Raw genomic sequence first — 16,428 nt, 5'->3', positions numbered from 1 at the left:
CTGGGATTAAACGCAGGGATTAAAGGTGTGTGCCACCACACCCTGCTAGTTTTAAATGCCCGCACCCGTAGTAGGTCTGTTGTTTGGAGTCTGTTCCCAGTACAGCTGAACTTGCCTACCCTGAGCAATGGTTTCTGCTGCAGGGTTCTCCGGAAACCCTTTTATGTCTGCCCCCGTAATCCTGGACCCCACCGCATGGGTGTGCTGCGACCTCTGGTTCCCGGAGCGCACAGGGCCGGGGCGGTCCGCAGGGGCAGGAGCCGGGCGGAGCGTGGAGCAAAGGTTGCCTCATAGCCTGGGCCCTTCTCCAGAGCTCGGCGGCGTCATGACGGTGGGCGCCCGGCTCCGAAGCAAGGCGGCGAGCAGCTTGGTGGGCCGAGGGCCCCTGGGGCGATCGCGCCGCGCCTGTGACGAGGAGACAGATGCCATCGTGGAGCACCTGGAGGGCGAGGACGAGGACCCGGCGAGCCCGGACTGTGAGCGCGAAGAGGGCGGGCGGCGCGCGGGGACCCCGAGCGCACGCAGGGTGCACCTGGCTTCGCTGCCTGAGCGCTACGACTCCCTGGAGGAGCCCGCGCCAGGCGACAAGCCCAAGAAGAGGTACCGGCGAAAACTGAAGAAGTACGGCAAGGTAGGTCCCCACGGCCCGGCCGCCCTGATCCAGACAGAACCGGGAGTCGCGCTGGGTGGAGTTGTGCCCGCATCCCCGCTGCCCCCCGGAACCATCACTAGGAGGGTGTGTAGCTGAGCGCGCGGGCAGGACCCTTGCTCCCAGTTGGATCTGGTGGGAATGCTGAAGCCATGGTGAGGTTAGTTGACTTGAGCCCCGGACCCAGCTGTGAAGTTGCAGTCTAGGTCCACCTATTTCCCCGCACTCTCTCCGGGGCACCCCGCCACAGGAGAATATTAGGTGATTCAGTCCTAGACCCCGGGGTTAACCCGCGCGGGGCCTGCTAACTCAGCCATACCTACATACCTAGAACCTGTTGACCCTCCCCCTTCTCTGATCAACAATCTCTGCACCCTGGGACTACAGATGTTCTTCGGCCTGCCTTTTTACTTTGGTGGGAGAGCAAAAGGAAGGATGGATGGATGGGGAACCGAATGAGTTTCGTTTTCAGGGCACATGATTATGGTTTCTAGGTGCCCTGACCTAGACAGGGCTAGGGAGGGAGGTGGGGTGGAGGGGAATCACAAAACTCATTGCTTGTGTTTGTTCTGACCAAAGTCCTCTGAACTCTCGGAATTATTGTCCAGGTATCAGTAGTCTTCGGTGGGTGACCTTCATCATACCTGAGACATTCGGTCCCTTGCCAGGAGTTTAGTTTATCATTCTGAATGATATGCCCCGAGCTTCCTCACGAGCAGGCAATGATAACATGCGTTGTTGAAGTGAAGTAGGGCTTTTGGGAGTAAGGAAGCCATCTGAAAGTGAATAGAGGACACAGGTTTCTTAGTTGGCAGCTGGCATTTAGAGATGATTTGGGGGTGGCCACTCTGTGCCAGGCATTGTGCATACACTAGAGGTGCAAATAGGATTCTTAACAGCGGGTGGGGAGATCGCCACCCCCACCCCCAGGGAGAGGTGGCAGAGCTGGGCACCCTGATCCCTCACTTCTTAGCAGTGTATTAGCGATTACTTATCTGGGTGAGGCAAATTAAGACAGCGACGCTTTCAAATCGCCCTGACATGGACACTGGGCAGGAGAGAAGCTAAGACTTCAATATGAAGTCAAAGCTAGGAAATCCACAGCTGTAATCCCAGATACTCTGGAGGAAGGGACAGGATGATTGATAATACAAGGCCAGCCTGGGCTATATGACAAGATCCTATTAACAAGAGCTCATCCTGGCTGAAACTGAGGTACCAGACTCTACTCGTTAGGATGGCTATTCTAAAAAAGACTAAGTCAGTCGGTCAGTGGTGGCGCACACCTTGAATCCCAGCACTGTAGAGGCATAAGCAGTCTGATCTCTGACAGCAAGTTCCGGGACAGCCAGGGCTACACACAAAAACCCTGTCTATAAACAAACAAACAAATGAAATAGAAGGCTGGGCTGGGGCTCAATGATTGGGTGCTGGCCTAGTATGCCTGAAGTCCTGGTTGGAACTCTTGAGCTATATAAACAAGGAATAGTGGTACACACCTGTAATCCCAGAACTTTGGAAGAGGAGGCAAGAAAATCAGAGCCCAAGTTCTGGCTCTGTGGGTAAGGCTGCTCACGGCCAAACCTAATCACCCGAGTTCAATCCCCAGAACCTTCCAAAACTGACTCCAACAAACTGCACTTGACCACATGCACCTGGTAGCACATGTACACACATATGCATGCACACTAAATGCATTAAATAAATGTAACTTGGAATTTTTGGAAAAATAACTGGGTGGTGGTGGTGCATGCCTTTAATCCCAGCACTCAGACAGAGGCAGGTGGATCTCTGAGTTTGTGGCCAGCTTGGTCTACAAAGTGAGTTCCAGGAGAGCCAGTGCCACACAGAGAACCCCTCTCCCAAAAATACAAAACAAAGCAAAATTTGTAAAAAATAGTTCAAAGTAATTTTTGGTTACCCTAGAGAGTTCCTGGGCTACAGCTACACAAGACCCTCGCTTTAAAACAAAAATTGAAAACAGCTACCCAAGCAAATATTCTTATATTTTAGTGTTTCACGTGTATGGGTGTTTTGCCCTCATAAATCTTTGTGAAGTAAATAGTTTTACACACGTTTGCAGAAGTATCACCAACGGCCAAAAGATGAAAATGTTCCAAGTATCTATGAGCAGATGAACCAACAATGTGGGTGAGACACACCATGGACATTCAATACTCACAGTAAGAAGCTGCCACGTCGTGCTTCAACATGGTATTAAGAAAGCCAGACCCAGGGTTATATACGGTTTCCATGATTCCCTTTACATGAACTACATTTTTCTACAAAAATCTAGACAGGATGTAGCTTGGTGATGTTTAGGGACTCGGCAGAGGCAGAGAGAGGTCTCCTGGGTCTGTGGTTTCCTTCTGGGATAAGAATGTCTGGGATCTCGATATAGACCCTTACAACGTCTGGGGACCACCACTGCAGGTCCTCTAGAAAGAGTAGTCAAAGCTCTTAACTGCTGAGCCATCTCTCCAGCAAACTGGTTGATTTTAGGTTATATGAATGTGTGTGTGTGTGTGTATGAGAGAGACAGAGACAGAGATATTTGACATGGAAAGGGTTTTTTGTTCTGTTTTGGTTTTTGGCTAGGATGGAGAGAAGGGAGCTATGGGAAGGCTCTGGGATCTTCTGCACTAGCTCAGTAGACCCAAGAAGTCTAAATGAGATTACAGCCCCAAGTCAGGAGTCAAAAGGGTCGTCTTGGCCTGTACTTTCTCAGGCCAGCTGAGAGGGTACCAGGCTTCAACAAGAAGAAAGAAAACCAAGGAACCCCTTTTCCTGCAAAGCCATGAGAACAGCCTCCAAGGCTCCTGCAGAAGATGGGAGGTGATCTGCACTCTCTCAGTTGCCAGGCAAGGTTTTCTTTCAAAAATGAATAGCTCCAGTTATTGGCTATTATGGAATGTGATTTTAGTTCCATTCCTGTTAACTTCTCAGACCCTTCACACGAGCCCTTTCCTGCTTCTAATTAAGGAAAGTTGTTGGCTTTTGTGCAACATGAACGAGCAGGCTCACTCCCCTGCTGCCCCACCCACCCCACCAGCATGGTCCATCGAGGCCAGGCCTCGATGCTCTGGTCTGGCTTTCTGGAAGCCTTTGTGCTTAGGCCTCTTGTAGAGACCAATGTTCCCAGTTGATTGTAACGTAATAATTGCATTCCTACGGTGCACATATTACTGTTTAAGTGCTGTCTGCAGGGCACTGGGGGAAGGAGGGGCTCCTCCTGAGGCTGGATAGTTGTTACCTTCTTTATGCTTCATGCCTCAGCCCCCTCAGCAACCTTGGGAGGCTGCAGTTGTGCCCTCTCTGCAGTGAAGGAGACTGGAGTTGAAGAGATGGAGGCTGCACAGTCAGACAGCCGAAGAGCTGGGAAGGAGGGGGAGGAAGGCTGGCCTGACCCCCTCCTCTGTAGACCTGTGGGTGGGAAAGAATGGAACATACCTCAGAACTTAGCTGAAAGTCATAGCCCGCCCTTGCAGGCACCCTTGAGAGGCACAGAAGAAGTGTGGTAAGAAAAAGAACCAAGTCGTGTTAATCAGTAAGCTAAGAGACAAGGTTGAGGGTAAAACAGAAAGTGTGGGATTAGTTATGTAGGAGGGCCAGGAGGGAGTTCAGGGTCAACCTGGGCTACATAGTGAGTAAGACCCTAAAAAGAAAATCAAACCAAAACAAAACAAAACAACCCGTGAGCCCTGGGGATGGAGCTAGCTAGTATAACATTTGCTTAGCATGTACCAAGATCTAGGTTTGACCAGGCTACAAAAAGGGGGCGCGGGGAGTAGGAGAAATGTCCTCTTTAAAGTAGGGGCCAAAAGCTGGTCTACCAGATGTTCAAGCTGCCTGTGTCCAACGGCCTGTGACTCTGGGCATGGCTTCCTCAAACTGTCTCACTTTCTTCCTGTACACCATCTGATGCTAACGAGGGCATCAACTGAGCATTGTGGGCACACACCTTAGTCCCAGGAGGCAGAGACGGGTAGATCTCTGAGTTCAAGGCCAGCAAGGGCTACACAGGGAGACCCTGTCTTGGCAGGGGTTCGGGAGGACAAAAACTAACCAACCAAACAACAACAACAACAACAAAAGAGGCTGGTTTGGGGGAAGTGCTTACCAAGTGAGCATGAGAAAGAACCCAGGCTTTAGCCACCAGGACCCAGTAAAAGTGGCACAGACAAATAATTCCAGTGCTGTGGAGATGAAGACAGGAAAGCAGCCAGGTAGGAGAATCTGAACTCATATATAGAGGGAGATCCTATCTCTAATAAATCAATAAGATGGAGAGTAACTTAGGAAGACTGTGGACATTGATCCTGCCCCCAACACACACCACACCTTACCTTACCGACACCCATAGCAGGCAGTATCCACAGTCAATAAATTAAGCCATGTGGAAGTTCTAGGTACCAGGGCACCTGGCTGAGGTCCTGGAACTGTGGCCCTTTGAGGGGTAGGCTCTCATCCACTCAGAACTGTAGCTGACCACCCGCCTCAGGTTGGCACCAGACCTGAGAGCAGCCCAACAAAAGGGAAAGACTCTACAGGCTGGGCGTATCTATTGGGAACTGGCTGCCATGTCTTCTACAGTCATCAGGGCTGTTCCTTCATGGCCCTTTGCAGATCCAGAGACCATCTTCCTTCCTTTCAAAGCCAGTAGTGCCCCACCACCGTCACCCCTCACCCCTAGTCTTTTCCTCCTTCCCTCTCTTCCTTCCATCGTCTGCCTGACTCCCCCTGCATCCCTCTGATTAGGGTACTTACCAGGTAGAGCCACTTTTTGCCAAGTATTCAGGAGGCCCCAGGGACCCTCCCATCTCAAGAACCTTAGCTGACTCATACTGCCAAAGTCCTTCTTACCATTCCAGGAAAATATAGTCGCAGGCTCTGAAAGTAAGGTGTGAATCTGGTGGGCTAGCCTGGCACTAAGTCTGTTCCCTTGAATAGCACTGGTGTGATAGTTAAGTCTCTTCTCAAAGCTGTGTGTTGACAGAGTTGCAGTTAGAGCTATCTAGCAGACCCCCCTCCCCCGATTGTAAAGGACAGTGTTGGCTGAGATGATTTCCCAGGGACGTGTGGCATTTGTTGTTTCAAACATGTGAAATTCTCCCACTGACTCTTTTCAACACCTCTCTCTCTGAAAAAGTAAAACAAATTGCACTCTACTTTTGTGTTTTAGTAATAATTACATTATTCATAAAACTCTCTCTTCCTCCTCCTCTTTGAGAAATGGAAAAAATAGTGTTGAGAAGACATAGATGTACCAGTTTCTTCCAAAGCTTGGCATGACCTAGTAAGGAATTCAGGGAAAAACTCTACAGGCTGGGCATATCTACAGGTATGAGACTCTGACATCCATGCTGTGGAAAACTCGGGACAAAACTGATAAACAAGTCTGTATGCCCTTTAGAAACTTTCCTAGCCAGACATTGTGGCTCTCACCTACAATCCTAGCACTGAGTGAGCTGAGGCAGGGGGATTGATAGGAGTTGAAAGCCAGCCTGGGTTACATGGTATGTTCCATGCTAGCTCAGCCACTGGGTGAGATCCTTTCTCAAAAATAATAAATAAATGAATAAATAGATAAATGTAAAAGGGAAATAAAAGTGTGCTGAGAAATAAGTATATCAGACTGCTATATTGCCACCACAAACCTAAGTTACTCTGTAGCAAAGAGAAGTCCTTGTTCTCTGGAAAGGCTGGGCACAGCCCTGCCTGCAGCATGTGTTAGCACTGCTCCTAGTCCTTCCCTTGAAAAAAATTGTCCCAAAAGGAAAAAAAGAAAGGAAGGAAGGAAGGAAGGAAGGAAGGAAAGAAAGAAAGAAAGAAAGAAAGAAAGAAAGAAAGAAAGAAAGAAAGAAAGAAAGAAAGAAAGAAGGAAAGAAGGAAAGAAAGAAAGAAAGAAAGAAGAAACTTCTTGACCCTCTTTACCACATGAAGAGGCTACTATATATTCCCATTTTACAGACAAGGAAACTGAGGCCAAGGAGCATTCAGGAAGGGATGAGATTGGAATTCACTCCTGGCTGTGAGCACATAGTCACTTATAGACTTCCTTCATTAGACAGAAAAGTATAACATGGGGTGAAGGCCTTGGGCTCTGAAGCCAAATTTATCTGGGGGAGGATTCAGCTCTGTGCCATACTGGCCATATGACCTCAGTAAACCCCCAGTTCTTCTTTCTTCTTCTTCTTCTTCTTCTTCTTCTTCTTCTTCTTCTTCTTCTTCTTCTTCTTCTTCTTCTTCTTCTTCTTCTTCTTCTTCTTCTTCTTCTTCTTTTCTTCTTCTTTTCTTCTTCTTTTCTTCTTCTTTTCTTCTTCTTCTTCTTCTTTTCTTCTTCTTCTTCTTCTCCTCCTCCTCCTCCTCCTCCTCCTCCTCCTCCTCCTCCTCCTCTTCTTCTTCTTCTTCTTCTTCTTCTTCTTCTTCTTCTTCTTCTTCTTCTTCTTCTTCTTCTTCTTCTTCTTCTTTTGGTTTTTTGAGACAGGGTTTCTCTGTGTAGCCCTGGCTGTCCTGGACTCACTTTGTAGACCAGGCTGGCCTCGAACTCAGAAATCCACCTGCCTCTGCCTCCCCAGTGCTGGGAGTTCCCAGTGCTTCTTGTTGATCCCTTTACAATGTAGCAGTTACCTGAGTTAGACCAGCTTGCTTCAGTGCCAGAGGAATTGTGGGGTATCAAAACATGGACACCCTGAACAGAGAGCTGAATGCATGAATCTGAGCAGAAGAGCTACTAGCACCTAAGATGATACATTCTAAGTCTGGGGTGTTCTAGGCAGAGAGCAAAAGCGGATCCAGGATTGAGGAACAAAAACCTCAGTGATTCAAACTCTGCAAGATAAAATCAACGGAGAGCGGAGAAAGAGTTTAGGAGGAGCACCCCGTGAGGTAGGAGAGAACCCGGAGAAGCTGGGGTTAAGTGATCACAGACTGAGCCCCTGAGAGCCTTGGGAGGGGAAAGACATCCCTCTGTGGATCGGGCAACATGGAGGTTGTAGGCATGCATCCTTGACCAGGCAGTCCCTGGATGGGTGTGGGAGCAGCCAGTATGCCAGGGAAGAAGTGTGGATTGCAGCCAGTGTCTGGTGGCTTTTTCATTTGGAGAGCAGAGACACTGGGCAGGAAATAGTGTCAAGGTGACCCCTGGGGTGGTACAGGCTAAGAGATGGGCTGACAGAGAGGAGGAGAAGGATGCTACTGGAGAAGAGAAAGCAAGGAATGATGGAGAAGAGCCAAGAACAAGTGTGGGGAAGACCAGAGAAAACGGGCTGATTCCCCATGGTTAAACTTTAGGGGGAGGGATAGGGGGATGGGGTTTGCCAGGAGCCAGAGCCACTGGGCTTGGAGGCAATGGGCGAAGATGAACAAATTTTCCAAGGATATGTAATCCAGGCAATAAAGACCCTGGACTCTGAGATTGGGGGTGTATCCAAAAGAGAGATCAGGCCGCCTGGACACGTGGGCTGGCTTCTCCAGGCCACCTGGACACGTGGGCTGGTCATCGTGGTGCCTCTTGTAATTGGGATCGGGGATTTTCAGTGGAACCAGGCTGTGTATTTTGTATTCAGAAAAATCACAGGGTTGAAAGCTTAGAGGTGTGAGAGAAGGTTCTGGTTGGCTACATGGATGTCAAAGTCACTAGGAATGACAACAGAATTTGGAGGTGGGAAGAGGAATACCGGGGACCACAGTGCAGTAGATGCTGGCCATCAGTGGTCTCAAAGTTTTGATGTGATTTCATTTGATTTCCTGGAAATGTCCCCTCTCCCGGCAGCACCCTTACCACGGAGGAACAGAAGACAGAAAACGTTGCCTGGTCCTTACCCTCAACAAATGTCAGATTGTTCGGGAAACATAAAAAGGCTTCCGGGTTACAAAAGTGTGGGTCAGACCAGAGTAGGGACATGGGACATAGGAAGGGCCAGCTGGGCTGTCTGACAGCATGCCTGAAGGAAAATTCGACCCCGCCTCTGGCCCTGGCAGTGGGGTGAGTCTTAGTTTAAAACAACAAAGGCATTTTAGTTCTGGAGCTGGCAGCCTCCATTCTGTTATTAAAGAAGGCTCGCAAATTATCTGTAAATGTACTGTTGTTTCCACACGCTGTGCAAGGAGGATGCCTGTTGAGCAGGGGTCGGGACCTGGGGCGCTACAGATGTGAAGACACTGGGTCTCGATAGATTGCTGGACACACGAGGGCACAGGATCCTCTGTGTGCGTCACAATGACCCGTGGAAGAATCAATGTTAGGTTGCCTCACCTAACTTTTGTTTTTCTCTTCCTGAAAATAGAATTTTGGGAAGGCCATCAGCAAAGGATGCCGGTACATTGTCATTGGCCTGCAAGGATTTGCCGCAGCGTACTCCGCCCCATTTGGAGTGGCCACCAGCGTGGTGTCCTTTGTGCGCTAACCAGAGCAGCAGGGGCAGGTGACACCAGAATGCTTCTGCCCAGGGGACAGTGTGAATCCACCGGCACTTCAGACTCAGACTCGTGGGAACTCGGAAGAGGAACCCTGCTTCGTGTGCTTTTGTTGAACTGGTTGACCATGAGGCAGGAGCCGTCCCCGCTCATTCGCTGAGCCAGTCATGGACTTGGGTGGATCCAGGAGTCAGTTCTGCAGAGAATTGGGCCAAGGTCAGGCTGGGGTTAGGATTAGCTTGCTTCCTGTGCTAGTTAGAGCCTTTCGGGGATACACGCAGGCAGGCCCACGGCAGGTCTGGGGTCTGAGTCATGCGGATAGTGGGTGAATTTGCCGGAGGAGGACACAGACCTCTGATGTGATGGTTGCTTGTTTCTGAAAAGGCTGGGGAGCTGACGGCACTAGCCTTGACCTTCCTTGGTTCTTTCACTGAATACAGCCAGAGAGCTGTTTGTTTCGGAAGTCTATCTCCCCCATCTCTTTTCTCCACTCGGACTGTCATCTTGGGAGTTTAATTACGGGTTTGGGAAGAAAGAAGGAAGGAAACCATCTTTAAAGACCATGATGCTTTGTAACGTGTACTCACAGCTGTGTGGGGACAATTGAAAGAAGATCAAAGTGTATCATTTTCACCCACCTACATAAGCCTGCAGCTGGCAAGGAGGGAGGGAGGTCAGGGTCAGAAGCAGGCTGGGAGGCTGCAACAGGTGCTGTTGGAAGGTCTGGGCCAGCTATTGTGTTCTGAGCTGTCAGGACTCCTGCAGATGTGGCAAGCCACACCAGTTCACTGCAACAGGTGCCCAAGTCCCCCATTTGATTGAGGAGAGGGAGAGGGAAAGGGAGAGACAGACAGACAGAGACAGACAGACTGAATGGAAACTGACATGTATATTTAGAGGAGGAAATGGTAAGTAAGAGGCAGGCATGAAGAAAGGCCAAGAACAACATTGGAAAAGTGATGGAGGTTGGGACCTAGGCTTGCGATGGGGATTTTCTTGGGAGGGCTGGGCTGGTTGTATATAGGACCAGAGGAAGCTGTGGGGACCAGAGTCACCATGGTGGTTGGGTTCATCCCTCTTAGGCCTGCATCTCACTTGGATTCAAAGACTAGTGTAGGCAAGAGTCCCAGGCTTGGCACACATTGAGCATCATTTGTAGACGACCACGGAATGCTGGGAGAAGTGGAGAAGAAACCCTTAAAAGTTGAACTGGCATGGGTCACAATTGTTTTTAAAGTAGCTCACAGAGGCCAAGATTCCAACTTTGCTTCTCGAATATTCCAGATCCAGAGAAGGTGTTGGGACCACTCTGCAGGATCCGGGTCAGCCTGTTGGCCTGAGGCTTCCTGGGGCACACAAAGAAAGCCATGGTATTCATGCCTTACCCACTGAGTCCAACCATTAGGCACTGGTGGGTGGGTAGGGTAGGAAGATGGACAGAGAGACAGGCGCAGAAGACAGTGGTAGTTGCCCATTTAGACCCAGCCCTGCTGAATATGCCCAGGCCCTAGAGCTGGGAAATAGTCTTGCTTTAGCCCCAGTAGCACTAGCTGCTATGTGCATGGATTCACACCCGTGACAGAGTGATGCTTGCTGGATAGGCCTAGGATGGGAAAGGAGAGGTTAATGGGAGAAAGGACCGCATGCAGTTAGTTGGAAAGAGACAGAAATGGGAGGCTTTGCAGGGTGCCTCCCCTGCCAACCACAGCTGAGCCCCCAGAAGCTAACAAGGGAGAAGTGTGAGAAGGGAGAGCCGGGCAGGGAGAAGTGTGGCCCAAGGAAGGGATGGGCAGTCAATGTTGCTTCCTCTCCTGGGAGTCTCTCCCTCCCCACCTCCCAAATTGTGAAAGCAACAAAGCAAAGCACATCTGGCCAGGTGTCTCTCAAAGTCTGGCTAAGAATTAACTCAAAGCGTCCAAAGTCAAAAGCTCTCAGGGGTTGTCCTGGGACTCGGTGGGGTTTGCTGCAAGGTGGACTTCAGCCCCTGGAGCATGCTGTGTGGTCACATCGCCGCCTGTGTGGGACTCTTGGTTCTGAGAGCCTGGTTCTTCCAGCCTGCAAACTTGGTTCCTGCTGCAGACTGCTCTTCTTCGCTTTTCCTGGTTATTCTCTTGTGTCCAGCAGCAGGTCCCACACCCCACTGCAACCGAGTTTAAGAGCTTAGCTCTCCCACTACTGGCTTCCAAACCCTTCCTCTGTATCCCTCCCTTGCCTTTGCTGTAAATAAAAGTCCCAGCTTGTCTGGTTTTCCTGTGTGGAGGGCTGTGCCTTCCCTGTTCTGTCTCCTGAGGGAGACAGCAGGGGCTCCAGCAGAACCTGGGAATGTGGTGGCTCCAGCACCCGCCCCCCCCCCAACACACCTGCAGTGTTAAAGGTTCCAGTACCCGCTACACACACACACACACACCTGCAGTGTTAAAGGCTGCATTCTCTAGGATCCCTCAGAACAGGCTCTAGGGTGGGGAGCCACCCTTCCCATCTGTTACAAATAAAAAATTTCCAGAACCTTTGACCTCAGTGTGGAGCCAGGAAATTGCATTCCCCACAAGCCAAGGAGCCTCTGGTCTCTGTCTTGGTTGGGAAATGCCTCTGCTAACGGGGCTCCAGGGAGGGAGGCTGGGACAGCAGGGTGGACCTTGAGTGTCACTCCACACTGGCATGCTGGCACACACCCCTGCTCAGTGTATTCTCAATGTAGATATGAAGCAGACACTAGGTCCTGGTTAGCCATCAGGTTATCTGGCAATGCAAGTATACGGGAACAATTTTCTGCCTGTTGGGGATAGCAAAGGTCTATGGCAGAGTAATTTCTTACCATGGGGTTCCATCTCCTGGGGTGGGGGTGGGGAATTTAGAACATGATTCTCACCTCATGCAGGGGAGGGAGGTGAAGTGCTTCCACTGGAGTTGGGCATGGCAGCACACACCAATTGTCCCAGCACAGAAGAGGCAAGGTGACAAGTGAGTCCTCTGCTACCTGGGAATGCCCCTCCCCCATCCCTGCACGCTGTCTCTCAGCCCAGCACCTGTGTCTGCTCAAAGAAGTATTAAATGGCATCTGTGACCAAGAAACAGGACTTGAACTCAGACCTTGACCCTCAGGGGTCACTGACCACGGAACCATGTCTCAGTAGTCCATTAGGCCAGTGGTTCTCAACTTTCCTAATACTGTGACCCTTTAATACAGTTTCTCATGTTGTGGTGACCCCCTAATCGTAAATTTTTCATTGTGACTTCATAACTATGATTCGGCTACTGCTCTGGATCTTAATATAATATAAATCTCTGTGTTTTTCCATTGGTTTTAGGCAATTCCTGTGAAAAGGTCTCTTGACAAATCCCCAACCCCCCAAAGGGTCGCGACTCACAGGTTGAGAACCACCTCCGAACTAGGTAGTCCCAGTTGAGAGTTTAGATTCTTGGTCCTGGTTCTGCCTCTGCAGGAGAGCTGAGAACTGAGGAAGGCCCACAGTATCTGGAGCTTGAACAGAGCTTCCTGGGAAGTTTATTTTGTGATAAAATGGAGATGTAGAGCAGGTTCAAGGTGTAGGGTGGGGAAGGACACCCTCAGTACCCCTGACAAGGGTGTATTTCAGAGCTCCATGGTTTTTCCGAAAAGGTAAACAGTTCCTGAGTTAGGAAGAAGAACCGCTGGCTCCCTTAATCATGAAATGTGGAGAAATAAATATTGGATTTTGCTTTAAGTTTGGAGGCAAAGTTTGTTCTTGAGCCAAATCACTCCAGTGCACATCCCAGCCAAAGGGAAGTAGATCTGAAGATCTCTCCCAGGGCCCAGTGCCAAACCCTGGCAGGAACACCAGTCATGCAGGGCGCAGGGGAGCAGGGCAGGAGAACAAAGACTTGTTGGCAGGGACTGTGCTAAACCTGAGCCCCTGGGGGCTTCAAGCTCCAACCTTTGCCTCCAGCTCCAGAGGGAGGCCATTCTGCACCTTGAGGACTGACTTGGCCTCTTAAAACAATGTTGCTCGGGTGAGTTCCTCTTCTGTCCCTGGTAACAGAGCTCCACATAGACAGACCTTGTTCAGAGCAGTCAAAGCCAGGATGGGATGTTGCTCAGCATGACAGTGCTTAGTGAGGGCAAGGCCTTGTGTTCGGACCCCAGGACTTCCATAAGTATGTAAATAAGTGTACATATAAGTAGATTATTAATTCAATAAACATCAGAGCCAAAGGACTGAGTAGAAATTGAGATAACGGGCCACACCTCCCTCACTGGCTCTGCAAAGCCAGGGTGAATAGTTTCCGCCTGGGACTTATTCTCTTATTCCTAATTGAGATGTATTTTTGATTTTTGGCTTGCTCTGGGAAATGTGCAGAGTTGTTGCAAAGGCAAACTGTGGTGAGAGAATGTAGGGAGGTGACAGGGTAGGAGGGAACCAGTGGAGGACAGGAGTGGCCGGAACAGGGAGCACTACAAGCCGGGCTTTCGTCCCAGCCCTTGGAGGCAGAGGCAGGGGGATCTCTGTAAGTTCCAGGTCAGCCTATTCTACATAGTGAGGTTCCTGACAGCCAGGACCACCTAAGAGAAACTCTGTCTGGACAAAGAAAGCAAGCACTGTGTTCATGTATAAAATTGTCAAACTTAATTGAAAAAACCAAACCAAACCAGTGGTGAGCTTACCTCATTTATTTTAAACAGGAGCGTGCCCATTAAAGAAACCTGTTTACAACTGTATCTTTTTTAACTGCTTGATTAGAAGAAAGGGCCACCTAAGTTAATCAGAAACTTTCCCATAACTTACTCTTTTATACAAAATCTTGCTTGAATCTTGCTCGAATGTGTCCCCCTCTGTTTTCATATTACTGGGTCAGCGGGCCAGCCTTATCTCCTGTCTGCTCTGCTCTGCTGGCCACAGATCTGGGCACAGGGATCAGAGGAGAGAACTATTTCTTTTCATTCCTGATGCTTCCAGAGACCTGGGGGAAGAGAGGTTTCTTGGTTTTTCTGAGACAGGGTCTCACACTGCAGGTCAGTGTGTACAACCTCGAGTTCAGAAATGAGGTGCCGGGACCGTGCTGGGTGTTTATCATTCAGGTATCTCTCATTCTCAGTAACTACATTTGGGTTAGAGAAGGAGGAGGAAGAAGAAAGAAGAAAAGGAAAACTGGAGAGATATAACAGAAGCCCCCCTCCAAGGCTGCAACGCTGTGTCCAGATGTCCTGCTCCGTCTTTGTTTTTTTTTTGTTTCCTTTTGTTTTTTGTAACAAAATGTCCAAGAAAACAAGATAAAGGAGTCAAGACTGGTTTCAGCTCCAGAGGTCTCAGTCCATGGCTCTGTGAGTTTCAGGTCTGTAGCAAGATAGAAACACTGAAGGCCATAGCAGCGAAAATCCACTTAACCCTTATCATAACCAAAAAGCTGAGAGAAGAGACTGGGCAGGGTCAAGTTACACCCTTCCAGGACCCTACCTACCACTCCCCCAAACCTCCAATAACACCATCAAACTATATCCATTGTGATTCAACCCTCCTCTGCCCCCCAATGAAGCCTGTCCTCAGGCTCCACCATTCCCCAGAGTCCCATCTCTGAACACTGGTGCACGGGGAGCTGTCCCTTTTGGGAAGACACATATGCAAACAAACACCCACAGAGGCAGAGGCTGCAGCCTGGACCGGGCCTGCTGCTTCTCATTTCCATTTCTTCTGAGATTCCTGATGCCCCCAGAGACCTGGAGGAAGAGAGGTTTCTTGGTTTTGTTCATTTCCTTTTCTGAGACAGGGTCTCCCACTGCAGGCCAGGCTGGTCTGGAACTCACTGTGAATTTCACACAAGATCCTCTCACAAATGTGTAATGCTCTCTTGCCTTTATCCCCAGGTGTGGGATTACAGATGTGAGCCAACACACCAAGCTAGAGAGTGGGGGGGCTTTAGAGGCAGTCACGACCTGCCCCCCTCAAATCCCAAGTAGCATTACTGTTTTGGGGGCAGTTAGGATGACACCAGGAGAGACTTTACACCCTAATTAGTCTGGCATGCTCTGCTCTCTGCGAGCCTGCCTGTGTTTACCTGCTGATCCGCCACAGTCAAGGCCTACAGTGAGACTCAAATCCAGGCCAAGGGTGTATGAACCCAAGTCAAGTTGGTGGTGTCCCATTGGCTTCACTGATGCTCTGTGCCTGGCTATTTTGCTCCCCTTTTCATTCCCAGGGGCCACATACCCAAGTTGTCAGGGTTGCAGGTAGTCACCTGTGTCACAGGGCGCTGCTGGCATTAGACAACTTGGCTCCCAATCTTCTGACCTTGTCGACTCTCTAACTTCCCCGACTTTCAGGGTGTGTTTTGTCTCCTTTGTGAAGAAGAGCAAACAGTATCTACTCCCTAGGCTTGTTGGGAAAGACAAATAGAAAGTTTATTAAGGACCTTGTACTGTACCGAAGTGGGAGCTCAGACGCAGAGGAACTGCCTTGCCTGCTCAGGACTCTGGGATCCATTCCTCGCTACTGAAAACAAAGCCAAGCCAACAAATCCAGGAGCTGGAGAGAAGGCTCATGGGTAAGACTCTGCTGGGTAAGCATGAAGACCTGAGCTTAGATCCTAGCACTTATGCAAAAAGCTGGGTACTGCCGCACAGGAGCCTGGAGCTCAGCACTGTGGAGGGCTGAGACAGGAGGATTGTTGAAGTTTGTTGGCTATCAGCCCAGCTCCAGCCTTAGTGAAAGACCCTTTCTTAAATGAATAAGATGGAACATGCCAGAACAAGGAATAACATGCAATATCTTCCTCTGATCTCATGGGTTGCACACACAGACACAGGCATCTGCCCTACATATGTTCATAACAAATACACACATATGCACACACAGGCACTGTACTGGCTGGTTTTGTGTATCAACTTGACACAGGCTGGTTTTGTGACACAAGCTGCAGTTATCATAGGGAAAGGAGCCTCCCTTAAGGAACTGACTCTATGAAATCCAGCTGTAAGGCATTTTCTCAATTAGTGATCAAGAGGGGAGGGCCCATTGCGGGTGGTGCCATCCCTGGGCTGGTAGTCTTGGGTTCTATAAGAAAGCAAGCTGAGCCAGCAAGGGGAAGCAAGCCAGTAAGGAACATCCCTCCATGGCCTCTACATCAGCTCCTCCTTCCTGACCTGCTTGAGTTCCAGTCCTGACTTCCTTAGTGATGAACAGCAGTATGGAAGTGTAAGCTGAATCAACCCTTTCCTCTCCAACTTGCTTCTTGGTCATGATGTTTGTGCAGGAATAGAAACCCTGACTAAGATAGGCACTTTGCCCACACATATGTGCATCACACACACAGATGCACACGCATACACACACAAGCACATACACACAGAGGCACACGGGCAGCACTCACGCACACGTGCACGCGCACAC

At 49.7% G+C, this 16,428-nt stretch overlaps 1 protein-coding gene across 1 annotated transcript; it reads left to right on the top strand.

The window, feature by feature from the left end:
- The first annotated feature begins 280 nt into the window (after positions 1–280).
- Positions 281–11,322, top strand: CUNH1orf115 (chromosome unknown C1orf115 homolog). The gene is made up of 2 exons (XM_021166519.3): positions 281–631; positions 8,938–11,322. The coding sequence occupies exons 1-2, from the start codon at positions 326–328 to the stop codon at positions 9,055–9,057; spliced, it is 426 nt and encodes a 141-aa protein (XP_021022178.1). The 5' UTR covers positions 281–325; the 3' UTR covers positions 9,058–11,322.
- Positions 11,323–16,428: the final 5,106 nt, after the last annotated feature.

Source organism: Mus caroli, unplaced genomic scaffold (assembly GCF_978045245.1).
Source record: "Mus caroli unplaced genomic scaffold, Mus_caroli_1 scaffold_1, whole genome shotgun sequence".
In the NCBI taxonomy this organism is placed as follows: domain Eukaryota; kingdom Metazoa; phylum Chordata; class Mammalia; order Rodentia; family Muridae; genus Mus; species Mus caroli.
This window is presented reverse-complemented; position numbering and strand designations above follow the sequence as displayed.